This window comes from Hemitrygon akajei, chromosome 18, assembly GCF_048418815.1.
Source record: "Hemitrygon akajei chromosome 18, sHemAka1.3, whole genome shotgun sequence".
NCBI classification, from domain to species: domain Eukaryota; kingdom Metazoa; phylum Chordata; class Chondrichthyes; order Myliobatiformes; family Dasyatidae; genus Hemitrygon; species Hemitrygon akajei.
Genome location: NC_133141.1, coordinates 43776666 through 43796280, shown reverse-complemented (window position 1 = coordinate 43796280; position 19615 = coordinate 43776666). Strand labels below are relative to the sequence as shown.

At 40.7% G+C, this 19615-nt stretch overlaps 1 protein-coding gene across 2 annotated transcripts; it reads right to left on the bottom strand.

The window, feature by feature from the left end:
* Positions 1 to 234: 234 nt before the first annotated feature.
* ifi35 (interferon-induced protein 35) lies at positions 235 to 19615 on the bottom strand. 2 transcript variants are annotated; one of them, XM_073071539.1, is made up of 10 exons: positions 19469 to 19615; positions 18140 to 18198; positions 15048 to 15131; positions 12881 to 13039; positions 11438 to 11554; positions 10484 to 10631; positions 8817 to 8923; positions 7025 to 7211; positions 4733 to 4845; positions 235 to 2911 (listed from the first exon to the last, which is right to left on the bottom strand). In XM_073071539.1, exons 2-10 carry the CDS (start codon positions 18164 to 18166, stop codon positions 2726 to 2728), a joined length of 1128 nt encoding a protein of 375 aa, XP_072927640.1. In that variant the 5' UTR covers positions 18167 to 18198; positions 19469 to 19615; the 3' UTR covers positions 235 to 2725. The 2 variants fall into 2 exon arrangements, with proteins under 2 accessions (XP_072927640.1, XP_072927641.1); XM_073071540.1 differs by lacking the exon at positions 19469 to 19615 and adding an exon at positions 19301 to 19359.

Sequence of the window (19615 nt, the reverse complement as noted above, 5' to 3'; positions counted from 1 at the left end):
GAGATAGTGATTTAGATGCATATCATATTTTTTACTGAGTTAAGTATTGTATGTAATTAGTTTTGCTACAACAAGTGTATGGGACATTGGAAAAAAAGTTGAATTTCCCCATGGGGATGAATAAAGTATCTATCTATCTATCTATCTATCTATCTAAAAGACATAAGCAGCCAATGACTGTTAATTCAACATAGATGTGCAAGGATGTTATTAATAGAAAATCACAAACCTCTGTCCAAAATAAACAACTTTTATTTGTATGAGGTCTATAGAAGAAGGTCCGAAGGCACTTCACAAGAGCTTAAATGCAAAGAAAATCAGACATCAAATAACATGAGAAGTTATTAAGATCGATGACCAAAAACTTTTTTCAGAGAGATTTATATAGGTACTTAGAAATTCAATAACATTAAGTGATGGTTTTTGACATTATGAAGTTGAAATTGATTTTTCCCAGAATGGGAACATTACACCCACCATTTCTAGGTCATTGGCAACAGTTAAGATGTCGCTAAGCGACTGTTTTGTTGCTCTGCCCTAGCTGTGGTGACAGCTGTCTCTTGTTGGTGAGAGAGAGAGAGAGCCTGTAACATGTCAAATCGTCGGGGTGAACAACAGTTTTTGTTGTTCTGCAGATCGTGGTCTCTCTTTGCGGGCTGTGCTAAAGGGGGGAGGGTAGATGCTTTGCTGCTGTTTGTGCATGTGAGGGGGGAAAGAGGGCTTTGGGGTTCTAACTTCTTTTTGTCATTCATTCTTTGGGTTTTTTTCTGTTTTTGTGGATGTCTGCAGAGAGTAAAAATTTCAGGTTGTATACTGTATACATCCTCTGATATTAAATGGAACTATTGAGCACTCTAGAAATTCATATCATATTCCATTAGGGTAGACTCCAACCTAATGGCAATGAACACTGATTTCTCTAACTTCTGGGGATTACTCCTCTCCCCTTCCCCCCACTCTCTTTTTTCCATTCCCCATTCTGGTTACCCTCGCTTCCCATTTCTTCTGCTCAGCTGCCCATCACCTCCCTCTGGCTCCCCTTCTCATTCTCCGTTCTTCATCCTCTCCTATCAGATTCCTTCTTTTTCAGCCCTTTACCTCTTCCTCCTATCAGCTCCCAGCTTCTTACTTCATTCTCCCCCTCACCCACCCACCTTCCCCCTCACCTATCACCTGCCAGATTTTACTCCTCTCCACCCCATTCTTCTTATTCTGGTTATGCCCCCGTCCTTTCCAGTTCCGATGAAGGATCTTGGCCTGAAACGTTGACTGCTATTCCTCTCCATAGATGCTGCCTGACTTTCTGAGTTCCAACAGCTGTCCTGACCACAAAGCTCTGTAACACCTTCACCAACATAAACGGACACAGCATAAAGTCACCAAAACATAAATTTTATCTGCAAAATGAAAGCTACAAACATATTTATATCTTAAGATATAAGCTGGAATATTAACATTAATGGCCCAATGGTAGTCAAGCCCTTCGAGCTGGGTACCTATGAATCCTTTTTCAGATGGAAGTGTCCTAAAAGGGGAGAGGCAGAGGAAGTGAGGAGGAGAATTCCACAGCTTAGGACCTTAACCATGAATGGTGGTGAGATTAACTTCAGAAATAACAAAGAAGCGGGGCTTGCAGAGCTGAGGGAGATTTTGGAGTTTACAGTTAATTTTACAGCATTCACCAGAATTAGGTCCACCCGAGACTCCAGTCCCGTAATTGGACTGTAACGATTAGTCTTATCTTTTATTGCAACATGGTCTACAAATATAAAGGCAGCCGACAATGAGGGTATCAAAGCAAAATCACTGAGGGATACTTATATACTTGTTCTGGGCATCGCAATGGGCATCTTGTTCCAAGTTAGACTCTCTGCCATCTCGTTTTGTTCACCGAGAGTAAAAAGTTCCCAACATTACAAAACAGTTCGGTCATAATTATGTCAACAGTCCACACATCACATAATCCTTGAGGTTAGCCACATTATACCAACAGGGAAAGGCAGAACACATTCCTAATGGCTTTATGGTGCCTATAGCAATAGTTCTGGAGAAAATAATTTTGCCTCACAACTACTGTGAGTCTTATGTTCTTCAGATGGAGGGAAGAACTGCAAGTCCTTTTCCCCAGCTTAATATCAAACCACCCACCAGCATGAATTTAACTTTGAAACATTTTGAAAACACACCTTAACCAAGTGCACATATCAGACATGTGTACATTCATCTTTAACATGATTTATAAGTATTGGCCAGGCTGGGCGAGGGATAGGCCCATGCCATTCGGCTTTACAATTCAACCGCCAGGAGTAAGATATGTTAAAGTGCTGGGGTTAGGACTCAATGTATTTAAGTAAACTACTTAAGAACTTTTTAAAAGCTATTATTAATGCTTTTTGAGAGGGTGATTTTAGATGCATATCATATTTTTACTGAGTTATGTATTGTATGTAATTAGTTTTGCTACAATAAGTGTATGGGACATTGGAAAAAATGTTGAATTTCCCCATGGGGATGAATAAAGTATCTATCTATCTATCTATCTATGGCTGGTTCCCAGCACACTCCTTTGACAGACACATTATTGTCCAGTTGGGTAATATGGACACTAACATTATCTAAAAATCAAATATGAGAAGTTAGCCATTCCGAGGTAATATTTAACACTCCTGTATTCCTTTCATAACAACCTTAAGATATTATGTTAATGAGTACATTATGTTAATGATTACTCTGTCTCAAACCAAGCTAATGCACTTTTCCCCCGAGGGACATATGTGATCGCATCCACCTCCCCACCTTCATTTCTCGGTTTCTGAAAATGAATCTCCAAGAAGTCTTTAAGATGCTCTTCATCCAGTATATCCGGAATTCCAGTAAGCAGCACACTCTTTTTAGAAATAACTTCGTTTACCTGAGGGTAGAACAGAAAATAACACAATGTGTAAGTTGTCCAGAGTACAGCAGGCAGTATAGCACAAAGCTGAAGCTAGTGAGGCAGTATTTTGAAGAGAAAGAAAAAGGTAGATAATGTAGTGGGTGGAAAGTAACGTGAATCACTTATGGTGCCGTGGCATTGCCGACATTGCCCCATTTGTACTGATTATGTCGCCCATTTTCTTTCTGGCTTGCTGACCCAGCTTCAACTAGTTCACTCTTTCATCCATATGTTAATAGCCGATGAATGAGCAGGATGAAAGAAAAGGGTGAAAAATATAGCACATGTGTATTCGGACATGATGTACATTTCTCTAACACTTTATGCATCCCTTTCCAGTTATCCTGGTGTTTTATAAACAATTAACTTTGAAATTGTAATCGCAAGCGTAAAATTGGTAATATGAAATTTTCATGCAACAAGCTCCTATAACCAAATGATTATTCCTTACCAAAAAATTGAATGATTGAAAATTTGGCGCACTTATTTACAAAAGACAGGATTAAATATATAGGTGCTCCGAAGATAAAATAATTGGTTATTTGAGGAAATAAATAAATATATATACTAAAGTTATTACGAACTCCATGGAGCATGTGGGGATCTTCCAATATCCAGGCACTCTTTCTTTTTTTCTTTCTTTCTTTCTTTTTTCTATAGGGATGTTAGGGGGGAGGGGTTAAGGGGAGGAGGGAAGGGTATATATATTTTTTTACATATTTTCTTTTTCTTTCTGTAATTATTTGAAAACTCAATAAAAAAAGTTTTTAAAAAATTGAATGATAAAATAGAATTAGGATATCAGGGATAATTTCCCTATTTTTCAAAATAATGTCCTGGGATTTTCCCATTTTAAAATCTTGAGCAAAAGTCAATGAGATTGCATTACAACAGTTGGAGTATCGTGAGCAGTTTTGGGCCTCTTATTTACGAAAAGATGTGCTGGCATTGGAGTGGGTCCAGAGGAGGTTCACAAGACTGATCCCAGAAATGAAAGGGTTAATGTATGAGAACTAATTGATGGCTCTGGGCCTGTACTTACCAGAATTTAGAAGAATGTGGGGGTATCTCATTGAAACATATTGAAAGGTCCAGACAGAGTGTATGTGGAGAGGTTGTTTCCTACAGTGGTGAGTCTAGGACCAGAGGGCACAGCCTCAGAATAGAGGGACACCCATTTAGAACAGAGATGAGGAGGAATTTCTTTAGCCAGAGGGGTGTGAATCTGTGGAGGCCAAGTCATTGAGTATATTTAAAGTGGAGGCTGATAGGTTCATGATTAGTCGGGGCGTCAAAGGTTACGGGAATAAGGCAGGAGAAGGGGTTGAGAGGGATAATAAAACACCCTTGATGGAATGGTGGAACAGACATGATGGGCTGAATGGCCTAATTCTGCTTATGGTCTTATCACCGAGCAGGCAATCCTCATCAGATTATTGAGTTTAGCCTAGATTTCCAAACTCAAATTCCTGGTGTGGGAATTGAATCTGGAACCTTCTGACAGAGAAACGTAAGAGCCACCAGGTGAGCCAGAGCAATAGTGAAGTGATAGAAAAGAAAGTATCAAATGCTGGCAATGTAAAAATGTGTTTGATCTTCCTATCAGTTGTTCCAGCCATAGAGTTGATGAGCACCTCCACCTGCCATACTGTCAATTCTACTATATAAACTTACAACCACAAACTCAATACACCCATCAGAAATATATCATGCATGCATTTTCTTCCTGCTTTCCTACATGGTATAACTTTACCTGCTGCACAATCACCCTGATAAAATAAGAAGTAAATTCTATACCTTTATGTGCACAATTTCTCCGTTAATAAATGGAGAGACCTTTAAAATGGCTGTTTTGTCACATCCCCGAAATGTCACCCGATGAAACTCTGTATTTGTCAAATTCTCAGCAACTAGAGAAAAAATTAAATGTATTAAACAGTTTATTATCCAGGCAATGTCTTGCAAGTATTTCCATGTCATTGCAATTACTTTGCTGACACCTCCAATATCGTTCACTTGTTCCTTCCAACTTGCTCCCCACTCCCACCAGTAAGTGGTTACTAGGTCAGCAAATTACCAAAAGGTTAGGCTGCTGGGTAATCTGGCAGCAAGGCACATGACAATAAAAGATGGTGGGTTGGGGGGAAATCACCAGATGTGTATCTCTTCCTGTGGCCAGAACACCCAACCTTCCTGACCTGCACTCTGTGTCTGCATACGTGAGTCTGATTCTGCAGGAAGAATTCATGCATTTCAATGTTGAGCTTCTTAACTCAAGAAAACTCAAGATTAACTCAAGGTTCAGGATCATAGTAGCACGCACAAAATACTGGAGGAACTCAGCAGGTAAGGTAGCGTCCATGGAGAAAAATAAACAGTCGATGTTTTGGGCTGAGACACTTCATCAGGGCTGGAAAGGAAGGGGGAAGAAGCCAGAATAAGAAGGTGGGGAGAGCGGAAGGAGTACAAGATGGCAGGTGATAGTTATAGTCATGTGAGGGGGAGAGGGGGATGAAGTGAGAAGCTGCGAGGTGATAGGTGGAAAAGGTAAAGGGCTGAAGAAGATGGAATCTGATAGGAGAGGAAAGTGAGCTATGGGAGAAAAGGAAGGAGGAGGAGCACCAGAGGGAGGTGATGGGCAGGTGAGGAGAAGAGAGGGGGTAAGAGGAGAGCCAGAAGGAGAATGGAAAGAGAGAGAAGCTAGAGTGGGGAGAAATTACTGTGTTAAATAAATCAATGTTCATGACCTCAGGTTAGAGGCTACCCAGACAGAATATGAGGTGTTGCTCCTCCAACCTGAGAGTGACCTCACTGTGGTAGTAGAGGAGGCCTTGGACAGACATGTTGGAATGGGAATGGGAAGTAGAATTAAAATGGGCGGGCACCAGGAACTCCTACCTGGCCCTTTACCCTTTCCACCTATCACTCCCAGCTTCTCATTTCATTCCCCCCTCCCCCGCCCATCTACCCCCTCACCTGGCATCACATATCACCTTCTAACTTGTACTCCTTCCCCTTCCCCCCTCCCCACCTTCTTATTCTGGCTTCTTCTCCCTTTCTTTCCAGTCCTGATGAAGGTTCTTGATGGGAAATGTTGACTGTTTATTTACAGTATATAGCATTTTTAGCACAGTAGGATATCCCAATGGGCTTTACAAATGTAGTTTAGAGGAATACATAACGGAAACTAACATAACTGAGCTTAAATAAAACCTTCACAATTGCTTTTTGGAGTGATGTATGCAGTCACAGCTCCTCACAAGACCAGCAGGCAAATGTGATTCTAAAAAAGTGAAGACATTCTTGAAAGGGTGAAAAGCTGGAAACGATGTTGGCCAAAGATACTCATGGGATTTTTAAAACAGCACAGCACAAGAACATGCCTCTCAGACCACAGCTTCTATGTTGACAATTTCAACTAATCCCACCTGCCTGCACACAGTCTATATCCCTCCATTCTCTGGCTGTTCACGTCTCATAAGCGCTGCTGTCATATTAGCTTCCATTGGCAACGCATTCCAGGTACGTACCACTCTCTGTGTAAAAAACTTGCCTTGTATATCTCTTTTAAACTTTTCCCCCTCACCGTAAAACTATGTCCTCTGCATTTGACATTCCCACCCTCTGAAAAAGACTACCTACCTTATCTATCCCTCTCATAATTCTGTATATTTCTATCAGGTTGCCAACTCTGCCACAGATGGTTCCAGGCCCGGCTGTGAGAGGAGGAGGACTGGGCATGGAGCTAGCAACCCCATCCCATAAAAATGCAGAGCTACAGAAATGTCAACAGAAGCTCCAAAGACTTCATCCCTGAAGGAGAAAGGGTCTTCATGTGGAAGACATATGAAGTCTTTTACTGAAAGCTGGAGCCACAGGGCCCATCAACCTTCGGCCCAAGACAGAGGACTCTGGTGAGGTGCTGTCCATGGCCCGTGCCCCAGTTGTGGTGATGGGCTTAAGAAGAACAAGAACCAGGTCATCCCTCACATGAAGATCAGTAAAAATTTGTGAAGTCATAAAGAAAAGATTAATAATATCAAGGATATATGCATAGATTTTCAGAAAACATTACTTTTAATATCTTACCTCCACAATCAGCAAATGTGATCACCACATTTCCAGAATCTTCCAAGAACTCAATATTGTCCACTTCTCCTCCATTGTTTTTTTGTTTGCCGAAATGGAGTTCTAACTTGTCCAGCATCTGGTCAGTTGCAAGAAACTTTGGGACTTCTGAAATCAGCACTCTGTATTTGCAAACTTTGGTCTGAATCTGCAGGAAGAGTTCATAATCTTCAATGAGCAAACACGAGGAAATCTGCAGATGCTGAAAATTCAAACAACACACACAAAATGCTGGTGGAACACAGCAGGCCAGGCAGCATCTATAGGGAGAAGCACTGTCTCGGCCCGAAACGTCGACAGTGCTTCTCCCTATAGATGCTGCCTGGCCTGCTGTGTTCCACCAGCATTTTGTGTGTGTTGTCATAATCTTCGATATCGAGTTTCTTACTTCATGGAGACAGGTGGTAGATTCAGCACAGGTCAGAGTCATTAACTGGCTACATAAAACTCACAAGAGATCGCAACAATATCCATTCTATAGTGGCTGACAGGCTGGGATCTGGAATCGCCCCAGGATATATTATAATAGCATCAAGATAACAACTGAACCTTTGTTTGGCAGAGCCCAACCCATTGTAGTGAACATGCAGCATCTACTCCACATGTTGACCAACAGCCTAACCCAGCCAACAGCAGTCTTTGCTGCCAGCATCTCCACACTCAAATGTAACACACATGCAAAATCCTGGAGGAACTCAGCAGGTCAGGCAGCAGCTATGGAGGGAAATAAATGGTCAATATTTTAGGCTTATTTCTGCTGCCCTGCTGGGTTCCTTCAGGATTCTGTGGAAGCAATAGGCGCTGTAAATGATCAGCCCTATACATGATGGAACTAAGTGGGCTACAGTTCTGACATATGAAATATATCTTTCAAGTATTGACTCCCTCAAAAGACAGTATGACAGTAGCTGGATAATTTATTTTTGTGGTCTTAATTGGCAGCTAAATATTGTGAAAGTACAGAGATAACTCCACTGCTCTCTTTTGGAAAAGTAACACTGAATCTTGAGTAGATGAGACCTCAGTTTAACACCTCATCCGTAAAACAATATCTCTGACTCTGGAGAGATCCTAATGTGGCGCAGCGAAGGGCGGCCTAGATTTTCTATTCATCTGTCCAGAGAGGGATCTACAACCCTCCCTTTTTGGAATTACTAACTGAATGACAGCTGAGGGGCTCATTGTAGCTGACAGACCCAGGAGCCTTCAGTGTACTGATGAAAGCTGATCGCACACCGCTAGATGGTGCCAATAAGATGTAGCTTTTAAATAAGGAAAGGGAGTGGGGCACCAACAGTTAACACTCGAAGGAAGTTGCAGGAGGTTGGGGGCAAAAAGTCATTGCTGATTTTAATTGAAACAAATTTCAAGGGTATGTTTAGTGCAGCTGTGTTTCTAATCCTTAATATTCATTGTTGAAGTGCTTTCATGTCAACCATGGGATGAAATGAGGGCATAGCACTGGACAGAACATTGTACTCAAGCAGCTGCAGACAAATTGAAGAGTATTATGGCAGTGTAGCAAAGGACACTGCCTTACACTTGTGCCCTTCTTTATGGCCAATGCACACATGCAAGATACATGTAAATGAACTACTTAACTGGCTCTGATAGATGATACTGATCCCAACTTATAACCAGAAAACAGAAGGCAACATTATTGGGACAAGGACCAATAATGGGAAAGGTTCTGTTGGTGAGAATCGGCTCTGGTTTCACTGGGAGGATGATCTGCAGGCAACGATCGACTTACTTCAATTTCTTCCACTGTCGGCAGCTTCACTGGATGAGCTTCTATAGTAATTGAACACTCTCCAAGTTCAATCTTGTGACATCCCATCTCCAATATCCTGCTAGCAACTGTAATAATAATTTAAAAAACAATTTTAAAGACTCATAAGATGTAAGTTTGATGCTTCTGGTTATAGTTATAGGTACATCCAGGTAATACAATGAAAACCACAATGGGTAGAAAGTGTTTCCTGGTCACTTGTAGTAAACGTGCAACATAGTCTGTGCATTTAATCTATTTCAGAGTTACAGTAACATCGACTTCAACAAAAAAAATCTCAAACAGCTACTACAGAAAGCTGTGTTTATTGCGACTAAATTTCTAATCAATATAGTATAACCTTATTAATTTGCCATTTTCAGGACTTTGTCAGTGCTGGGCCTGCAAATCATCTGGTCTGTCAGATGTTATTTTATCTATACTCCGACACATTTCAAATTTGCTTTCTGTCAGAGGTTACACAGCCATACTACATCCTATTGGTAAGTTTAAAGAGAGCGCGGGATTGGGTGACTAGTAACTTCAAAAGGAGTGCTGGAATGGGAGCCCTGGCGAGGGTTCGGAAAGCATGCAATTGTCACTCGGTGTGCCAGATGGTGAATAAGAAGCTCTACTGAACTATAGACTCATTCTGTCATATTGGTTAATAGAATTCAGGATCACTACCTATCCTCAATATTCATAAGCTTTACCATCACCAAATCCTCCAACACAGTTTTCTGGGGGCAGTCATCACTCATTGCGGGCTTCCCAGCACAATCCTCGCTGACTTGCTTTGATGCAAACAACACACTTCACTGGATGTTTCAATGTACATGGGACAAATAAAGCTAATCTTTAAGCTAATGTTACATCAGAAACTCAACGTGCAAATATCGTAACTGCGAGAGGAAGGCTGTGGTAAATAACTCACCTCCTGACATCTCAGAGTCTTTCAGGAGCACAATGTGATACTTTCCACTTCTCGGACAGCTGCATCTCATACAACACCTAGAAAGCTTGACCCCATCCAGGGGCAAGCAGCCTGCTTAATAAGTACCATTCGCACTACCCAAAACAGTAGCTTATTGACAAGGTGCACTCTTGTTATTTGGCTCATTACTCACCCAGATTGAAAACATGTGACCTCTACCACCAGGACAGACAAAGGAGCTGCTGCAAGGGAACACCACCCACTGACAATCCTCCTCCAAGTCGAACAGAATCCTGACTTGGAAGCATACTGCCGATCGCTCATTCATCATTAACATACATGCTTCTACTCCTTTCCTACCTTCATCCGAAGGATTGTAGCCGTTTAAGAAGGCAGTTCAGCACCAACTTGTCAAGGGCAACAGGGAATGGGCAACAAATTTTGGCCTTGCCAGAAATGTCTACATCATAAAGTGCTACCGTTGAGTAAAGGCTCTGAGGCAGCATCAAGATCTTTTGTATTTGATTTAGCAATGCATCTACAATGTTTCTCTGGGACAGTTACCAGCAGAATGTAAACAACAAGGAGCTAACTCCACATTCAGTGTTTAACACTTTAACCTTGCTCATCAGCATCTTGACTGAATCGGCACTGGTAGTGATTGTTATAATTCATCCCATTTCCCTAAACTTACTGATGAGGAGAAGTATCCTACCTTTGACATCATCAAAAGTGATCAGGGCACATCCCCCTTTGATTGGATATTGTATCTTTGGCTTGACATCAAATTTTACTTCCTGTTTATTCTTTTCTGTTTCTTGGCCAGCAAAAACCCATTTTTTCTCAGGCATACATGAAGAAACCTATAGAAAGCCCGAATGTGAATGTGATTGACATGGAAAACAAGAGTGTAGCACTTATGTAAAAGTATCTTTTCATTAATACATTGACAGGAGAATATTAAGGCATACAGCCCAATATTAGAGGCTGTGATTGGCCAAATCGTTCTTAATGAGACATCTGTGCAAAGTATTATCTGCAAGCAATGTTCCCTCTAATATTTTTTACAACTGCACAGACTAACCATTGCTCTGAGCAGGAAATGTTTACAGGCCTGAAAACTGTGCAGCTCTTTAAATGTTTTTGTAATATGCATACCATGAAAATTTTGAATGAAAATGGAAAAATCATATACTTTTGATTTAATTCATTAATTGAAGGGTATAATGAAATAGAAAGAAAATCACATTTCGTAAATATTCTCTAGTTCCAATTCCACTTACGTGGCAACAAAGACTATGTGCACGGGAACATTTCGGTTACCACGTGGCCGAGTACCCATACAGCTTAGAGGGAACAGTATTCACAATTATATCAATGTATGCACACAGATTACTAGAAATCATTGAGAGAGAATCTCCTGGAAGAATTTCTTCTCTCCAAACTATTTCAACGTAACTCCAGACATCTTGCACATGCCATTGGTTTCCTCTGACCTTCAGATTGTTGCTTCTTATTTTCGCTCATACCACTAACCCACCATGATCCCAGGTCACAATTCATGGGCACCTGCCAGTGCAGGGTCGTCTTATGTGATTAGTTGATCCTGACCATTGCGCAGAGACAACTTTTCTCTATGATTTTTGGTCAACTAACAGAACTCCATTACCTTACTCTGCCTCTCCAACATTGCTTTCTGCTCATTGAGGTCTGTTAACTTCTCCTTTACTGTATTCTGCTCCTTGATAACATTCCCAATTTTTTTCTCCGCTTCCTTCAATTTCTCCTGCCAAAGAGCAAACATAGATCAATAAAAGTACTGAATTCTATGAGGTAGTTTTAGCAAGTTCAGACTACAGGGTTTCTTCTTTGATGAAGCATATTCTGGAGCTGCACCACACATACCGATCCGTTCCTCTAACTTATGACAACTGAGCATTTTCATTCTGCCACAGGTAACAAGCAGAAGTGACCAGAAAGAAATTCCAGAAAATCTCAGTCCTAATCTGAGAAACAGCTTCAGTGAAGGTGCTCCCCTTGTAAGATCAGGACTGAGATTGTTAGTTGTTTATTCATTCATTCATCATTTTATTTGCTTGTTTGCTTATTTTGAGACACAGCACGGTAACAGGCCCTTCCGGCCCGATGAGTCCACGCCGCCCAATTACACCCACGTGACCAATTAACCTACTAACCCAAACATCTTTGGAATGTGGGATGAAACTGGAACACCCGGAGGAAACCTGTGTGGACATGGGGAGAACGTACAAACTTCATGCACAGCAGTGGAATTAAACCTGGGTTGCTGGTGCTGTTACAGCAACAGCTGAGCTACTGTGCTACCTATTAATTAATGGGTCACCATTTAATTTCTCTTTTAAATACATGTTGACTTCCTGCTAATGTTAGATGTATTTAACATACATACAATACAAATAAATGAAAATAAGAGGCCAAGAAAGTAACTCACCTGTCAAGCCTGCCTTAAAATCAGTGCTTTGTGTGTAGACAACTCTTCTTCATTTCTCCAAACCATTACACAGTTTAGATCACTGCTATTAAATCTACAGTTCATTGCAACCACTTCCCCCAAATCAAACATTATTCCATACATTTGATAAAAACTAAGCCTCTCAAATAAAGCCAGTCACAACAATCCTACATTGGTCACTTATTAATCTACTTACAGTGTAAGACAGGATCAGCAGCCTGAACAGTAATAGGTACACAGAGCTAGCACACTCATACTGTACCATGTCTCTGCAGTCATCCTGATGAAGTATTAACCTAATTTAATATAAAGCAAAAATAAGATGGTTCCTCCAAAAGCATAGAGATCAAAGATGAAAGTCTGGGTATGACCTGTTGGAAGCAAAGGTAGACAGGTATCTGGGGAGATGTAAACAGGGGAACAAGAATGGAATCTAAAGAACTATAACAGAATCTTCTTGCTGTTTAATCCACAATTTCCGCTTGTCCTGATCATTAAACCGCCTTGTTCAAATACCAGATTTACAAGCACCATGCACAAAGTGGAAAAACTATTGCTTCATATTAAGTGTTATTAAGTTGGTCACAAATAAAAATAAATACAGACTATAGAAATGCCAACCTGAATGTTCAGGTCTTGAATTGTAGTTCCGAATTTGTTAGCCTCAGAGTTTTGTTGGTATGCTTGAATCTGGGCATTGTATTTTGCTGTCAGGTCTTCAACTTCAAGTTTTGCCCTTAACAAGTCTTCCTTGTCCTTTGACATCGAATTATAATAGCCCTGGTAGAATATAAAATAGTTTTTTTTTAATTAAAGAACCACTTCTGCTGAATAAGTGAATTGCAAAATTGCAAATACAGTGGATTCTGGTTAATTGGGCTATTGGCTAATTGGGACAGCCACTTATTTGGGATGACTGTAAAAGAACAAAAACTAATTGAGAAAATAGCCAGAAATCGCTTCATTTATTTGGGACAATATGGTGCTTAACTGGGTCAGGGGACTGTTGCCAAACAGTTTCTAACTGGCATTGTGTGGCCATGAGACACTACACCGTGCTTGGAGCAAGCAGTTTTTCAATAGCCTCAGTTGCCTGTATTTATGTTCAAAAAGCAGTGGTTTTTGTCACTGATAGTTGGCTAGAAATAAGCAGCAAGTCAATTCAGAACTGCCTCGCTCACTGCGGTTTCAAGCATTCAGGCTTGGAGATGTCAGAAACAGCCGGGAGTGGAAATGAAATGATTTCACTACTTCAAGAAGTTAGGAACTACAAAGAATTTGAAGTTATCGACAATCAGCTTGACTGTTACAATTAAAATGAAGATTTGGAGGCTGCATTGTATGAAGGCAGTTCATTGTCTGCACCAGGTGTTTGCGCTAATTTTGTTCATTTACAGTCTATCAAACGAGCATGGCAGTGTACACTGGATGAATTCATCCACTAATAACTATTAGGAACTAGTGCACAGTTTTATAGCACTGTAGTAGCATTGGTAATGTTCTAATTTGTTCTGTATTTAAGTACATAATTTGTTACTCAGTTAAATGGTAGTTTTTTTTTCATACCTTTTCAATTATCTCCATGAATCTTCAGCTAACTGGAGCAGCCATTTAATTGGACCAAAGATGTGTTAACTTAACTGTTATTAACTGGATTAACAATTAACTGGAATCCACTGGATTTAGGAAAGGTGGCAAGGAACTGTCATTCTTCTAATCATGTTTTTTCATCTGTCACAACATCATATCTAATACATACAACTGTTGTGGAAGACTTTTTCTGACAACCTGAGTCTCCGAGATAATTTTCATTGAGTTTCAGCATAATAAAAATAGATTTTAAACTCTTTCATCTCCTTCCTTGCTACTTTGATCAACTCTGTCAGAGTCTGTAAGTGGCAAGAAAGCTGCTTCTCATATTGTGTAATATAATGTAATGTCAGAGCGGAAGGAGAACAGGAGCAGTCTACTGTACCACTCCTACCGTTTGATAAGATCACTTAATGCGTCGCTGTCTCCTTCTTGCTTGACTTTGTCAGACTTTGTAGTCTCTCCACTTTTCACTCATTTATATTCAACAAATGAGCAGTCCTCTGGGACAGAGAATTCCAGAGATTCATAACAGTTTCCCATCTCAGTTCTGTCTGGCCAATTCCTCAATCTGAGACTGTGACAACTACTAGCTCTAGGTTCTTCAGTCAAGAGAAGCTCTCTCTCAGCTTCCACCCTAAGATCATTCAAGAACTTTATCCCTTTCACTGCGATCACCACTCATACTTCTAAGCTCTGAACTCCTTTGTCCTTCATCTTTCCTCTCCTTACTCATAATTTTCTAAACCACATGAGATTCTGTAGATGCTGGAAATCCAGAGCAACACACACAAAGTGCTGGAGGAACTCAGGAGGTCAGGCACCATCTATGGAAATGAATAAACAGTCGCCGTTTCGGGCCGAGATCATCAGTTTCTAATTAAGGGTCTCAGCCCGAAACGGCGACTGTACACTTTTCTATAGATGCTGCCTGGCCTGCTGAGCTCCTCAGAATTATGTGTGTATTGCTCATATTTTTCTAGCTTCTTTCAGTAAAGGACAGTATGCCATGTGACTTCCTAAATGTTTACTGTACTGCACGGTAACTTTCTGAAACTCGCAATAATTATTCTATGCATCTGGGAATGTACATTTGTAGTTTCACTGGAAATATTGGAAAAAAGAGATTTTCTCAAACGCATTTACAGTGCCCTGAATTCATAGTCATGGTAATTAAAAAATACCCCAGCATTCTGACCTTGCACTTTTCTATTTCCTGTTGCAGTATTTTCAGTTGTGAGGCTCCATTCACGGCCTGGTTCTGTGGATTGGCCAACAAGCCCTGTAAAAAGTAAGCAACATGTGCATAAGGGCCATACTTGTAGCGTATTCTCTTACTAAACACAGTTTTTTATAGTTATAAGTAATATTCTCAGCTCTGCTTCAGATGTTTGTAACTTCAAGACTCGCTGATGATTTCACAAGTCTCTACAAAATCCTGAGGCAATGGTTGCTACGTTGCCAACAAATTGTCTTTTGCAGTGATTTGCAATGAAGCCCCTGTCCACAGCAATAATGTAACAAATCCCAACACACAATATAAAACCAACCACAACCAGATTCAAAAGGTGATTTCCTTCTGTGCCAAGGAAATTTTAAAAAACTGCTTCTTTGTAAGTTACTTTATGCTTTTAAAATTAAATACTTCCAAGTTTAACTGGATGAAATCACAAAGCCACTGACAAACCTATCTGACTTCTCTGTTTTAAGGTTGTATTCCAACTAATCTAAATACAAAAAAAATATAAAATGTAGCAAAATACCTAGTTAAAATCATGGAATTTTAACAAAGAAAGTACTTTATCCAAACAAGTTAGAATTTTCCTGATGTCTTAATCAAGACTCCTATCTCAGCTAATATCATCTTAATCTCCAGTATATCAATTCTTTGTGGTTTGTGGAAGCTCATTGTAATTTTTTTGTTTGTATTTTTGGGGAGCATTTCTAATTACTGTTGAGAAGATAATGACAAGCCATGTTTCAATGGGTACGTTTAATGTCAGAGAGCTGTATACAATATACATCCTGAAATTCTTTTGCTTTGCAAACACAGGAGTGCCCCAAAGAATGAATGACATTTAAATCTTAGAACCCCAAAGCCCCCCCCCCAGCAGCAAGGCAACAAACCCCCCCCCCCCCACCAGCATGAACCGTGGCAGTACCTCAAGTGAAGATACCCAATGAAACTATTTAGTAGTTATTTCCAGGATTTGGTGACAATGGAATGATACCATTACCAACAGTAGCAACAATGGAAAGTTACATTATGTGCCTTAAATATGATTTGTATTCTGTGTGGTTTGAAAGTTGGCAGTGAATTTGATAAAACAGTTTTAAAATTACAGATTCGATCAGGGAGATAAAGTAAAACGTTACCTCTGAGCAAAAAGCAAAACTTTCAAATAAGAACAAGGTCATTTGGGTGAATTCAGTGAGCGTTTTTGCTCCAGTTCCTAGGCACTGTGTCATCCTAACTTGAAGCGTGAGCAACTAACCTGTCCACCAGTAAGGTTTATGCATACGCATACTCCACCGATAAAAAAAGGACATTGCGCATTTGTGCTCCAGAAAAGGGTTGCATTCAGTAGAGTACGAGATCTATTTAAACATTGGAGACAGTAATTTGTGAAATCACTCAGCTGATTCCTGGGAAGAAGGATTTATCCTTTGAAGCCAGAGAGAGTAATAATGTTCTATACTCCCCGGAGTTTAGCAGAATGTGAGATGACTCATTCAGGGTCCTGAGGGAGATTGGCAGAGTTGATGCCATTTCTTTGTGCTGGAGTTTAGAACCAGGGGCAAGATTCAATAGTAAGTGTCTGGACACTTCATTCTATGATACGGAATTTCCTTACACAGCAGATTATAAACCTTTGGCATTCTCCACCATTGATGCACAGCAGTTGAGTAAATTCCCAAGGCTGAGATTGATAGATTTTTAAGGGGAATGCAAATCAAAATATACAGTGATCAGGTAGGATAGCAGGCTTGAGGTACAGAATGAAGTTATTGAATGATGGAGCAGGCTTGCAGGGCTGTAAGGCTCCCTTTTATTGACTACAGCTCTGCCTTTAATACCATCATTCCAAATAAACTGATTCCTAAGCTCTGGAACCTGGGTCTTAGCACTCAGATCTGCAGCTGGATCATCAACTTCCTCACAGACAGGACCCAGGCTGTAAAGATAGGGAACAAGCTCTCCTCTACAATCACTCTGAGCACCGGTGCCCCACAAGGCTGTGTGCTCTGCCCCCTGCTGTACTCACTGTACACCCATGATTGTGTAGCCAAGTTTCCATCAAACTCAATATATAAGTTTACTGATGACACCACAATTGTTGGCCGTATCTTGGGTAATGATGAGTCTGAGTACAGAGAGGAAATTAAGAACCTGGTGGCATTGTGCGAAGACAATAACCTATCCCTCAACGTCAGCAAGACGAAGGAATTGGTTGTTGACTTCAGAAGGAGTAGCGGACCTCACGACCCCATCTACATCGGTGGTGCGCAGGTGGAACGGGTCAAAAGCTTTAAGTTCCTCAGGGTGAATATCACAAATGACCTGACTTGGTCTAACCAAGCAGAGTCCACTGCCAAGAAGGCCCACCAGCGCCTTTACTTCCTGAGAAAGCTGAAGAAATTTGGCCTGTCCCCTAAAACCCTCACTAATTTTTATAGATGCACCGTAGAAAGCATTCTTCTAGGGTGCATCACAACCTGGTATGGAAGTTGTCCTGTCCAAGACTGGAAGAAGCTGCAGAAGATCGTGAACACAGCCCAGCACATCACACAAACCAATCTTCCATCCTTGGACTCACTTTACACCGCATGCTGTTGGAGCAGTGCTGCCAGGATAATCAAGGACACGACCCACCCAGCCAACACACTTTTTGTCCCTCTTCCCTCCAGGAGAAGGTCCAGGAGCTTGAAGATTTGTACGGCCAGATTTGGGAACAGCTTCTTTCCAACTGTGATAAGACTGCTGAACAGACCCTGACCCGGATCTGGGCCGTACCTTCCAAATATCCGGACCTGACTTGCACTACCTTACTTTCCCTTTTCTAATTTTTTATTATGATTTATAATTTAAATTTTTATTATATTTACTATTGATTTGTACTCCAGGGAGTTCGAAGAGCAGAATCAAATATCGCTGTGATGATTGTACACTGTAGTAGCAATTGTTTTGCGACAATAAAGTAAATATTATATATTATTACCTCCACTTAATTATATTTCATATAATTGATTCATATATAATTCATAAAACTGTTTCAAAAATGGACTCACCTCCCATGCTTTTTCAGAGAATTCCATGGTGTAATTTCCAAAGCTTCAAGATTGTAAACCTGTCACAAAGATGTGAAGTTTCGCGTTAAATTTCACAAGGAAGTAACCAATATGCTGATACATAGGTGGATATGTAGATGGGAAGGGAACTGGAGCTGCAGTGAGTGAAGAAGCACAGGAATTGAAGCCTTGCTGGGGGGTAAGGGAGCGCAGGCCTCCGTGTGGTTAACTGGAGCACAGCAAATTTCACCAAGTGAGCCTGAAGCCAAACCATTGTGATCTCCAAATAGTCAGATCGTGTATTATTTCAGTTTTACAGTATGTGATTGCATGAAAAAATAAAAACTTTTTCTACCCTAGTCATATAATCGGTGATCTTCAACTCGAATCCCGGCAATCCAATTATTTTCTTTTGATGGTGATCTGAAATTCACTGACTTTCAGTCTGGAGGCAAGATCATTCTCAGGATTTGAGTCAAATATTTGCAACTTCCTTCACTCAAGAGATATGGTCCTTTTAAACGTTCTGACCCAAAGTGCCGTGGTTGGTCACTAGCTAACTATATTCATTAAACTCGCGATCACATCCTAGTATGGTTAGCATGGACTCAGTGGGACAAAATGCCCGTTTCAATGCAGCCCCTCTCGATAACCCCATGACTCTGGTGTAGGGTGGGAAAGGGTTGACCAGTCTAAAAATTCAGTCATTACTTAATGCAACAGTGGATGCAGCGATCCTCAAACCCTACAGGAGCGAGTAAATGATGCTAGGTCGCCGACAGCATTTAAAACGTACCTAGTTGAGCATTTGAATCATTTAGGTTATGAACCAAGTGCTTGGCGTTGGAATTCATACGTAAAGATTTGCGCTGGTCGACTCGGACTAGTTGGGCCGAATGGCCCATTTCCCTGTTGGATTGCTCTAATAGATATTTTATGTTCATGCTAACATTTTAACAATGTAACCAAAGGAAAACACGACGAAAGATTGTTTACACATTCATGAAAAACAAGTTACGTCTTATTTTCTAAAGAGCGACAACACTTTCACTTTCGATTTTTCATATACTCTGCTCGTTATTCTTTCCCACGAAATAAAAATTGCCAAATTGCTGCAGTATACAAGATCCCCGGCATTTGAAATTAAAAACCTTCACTTTCTTTTTCAAGGACGAGTTGTGAACTGGAGTTCTGCTCCATTCGCCCCAGTATTGGTCTTTCCGCCTGGATCTGGCGTTCCGACCCAGTAAAGCACTAAAGGAAATCGGCAATAGTACAACCTGATCGACACTTCGTGAATTAAAGTGGATGGAAAACTCGAGAACTTACGCTGAAAACAACCTTTGGTAAATGAGAGCAGCAGGCAAACTCCACGGAAGTTCAGGAAAGTGAAACTAACCAACAACCCTTGGGTGTTGCGACTGTGACTGCGAACGTATCGCGAAAGGCAGGCGCGCTACGCAGCCCCGAAGCAGA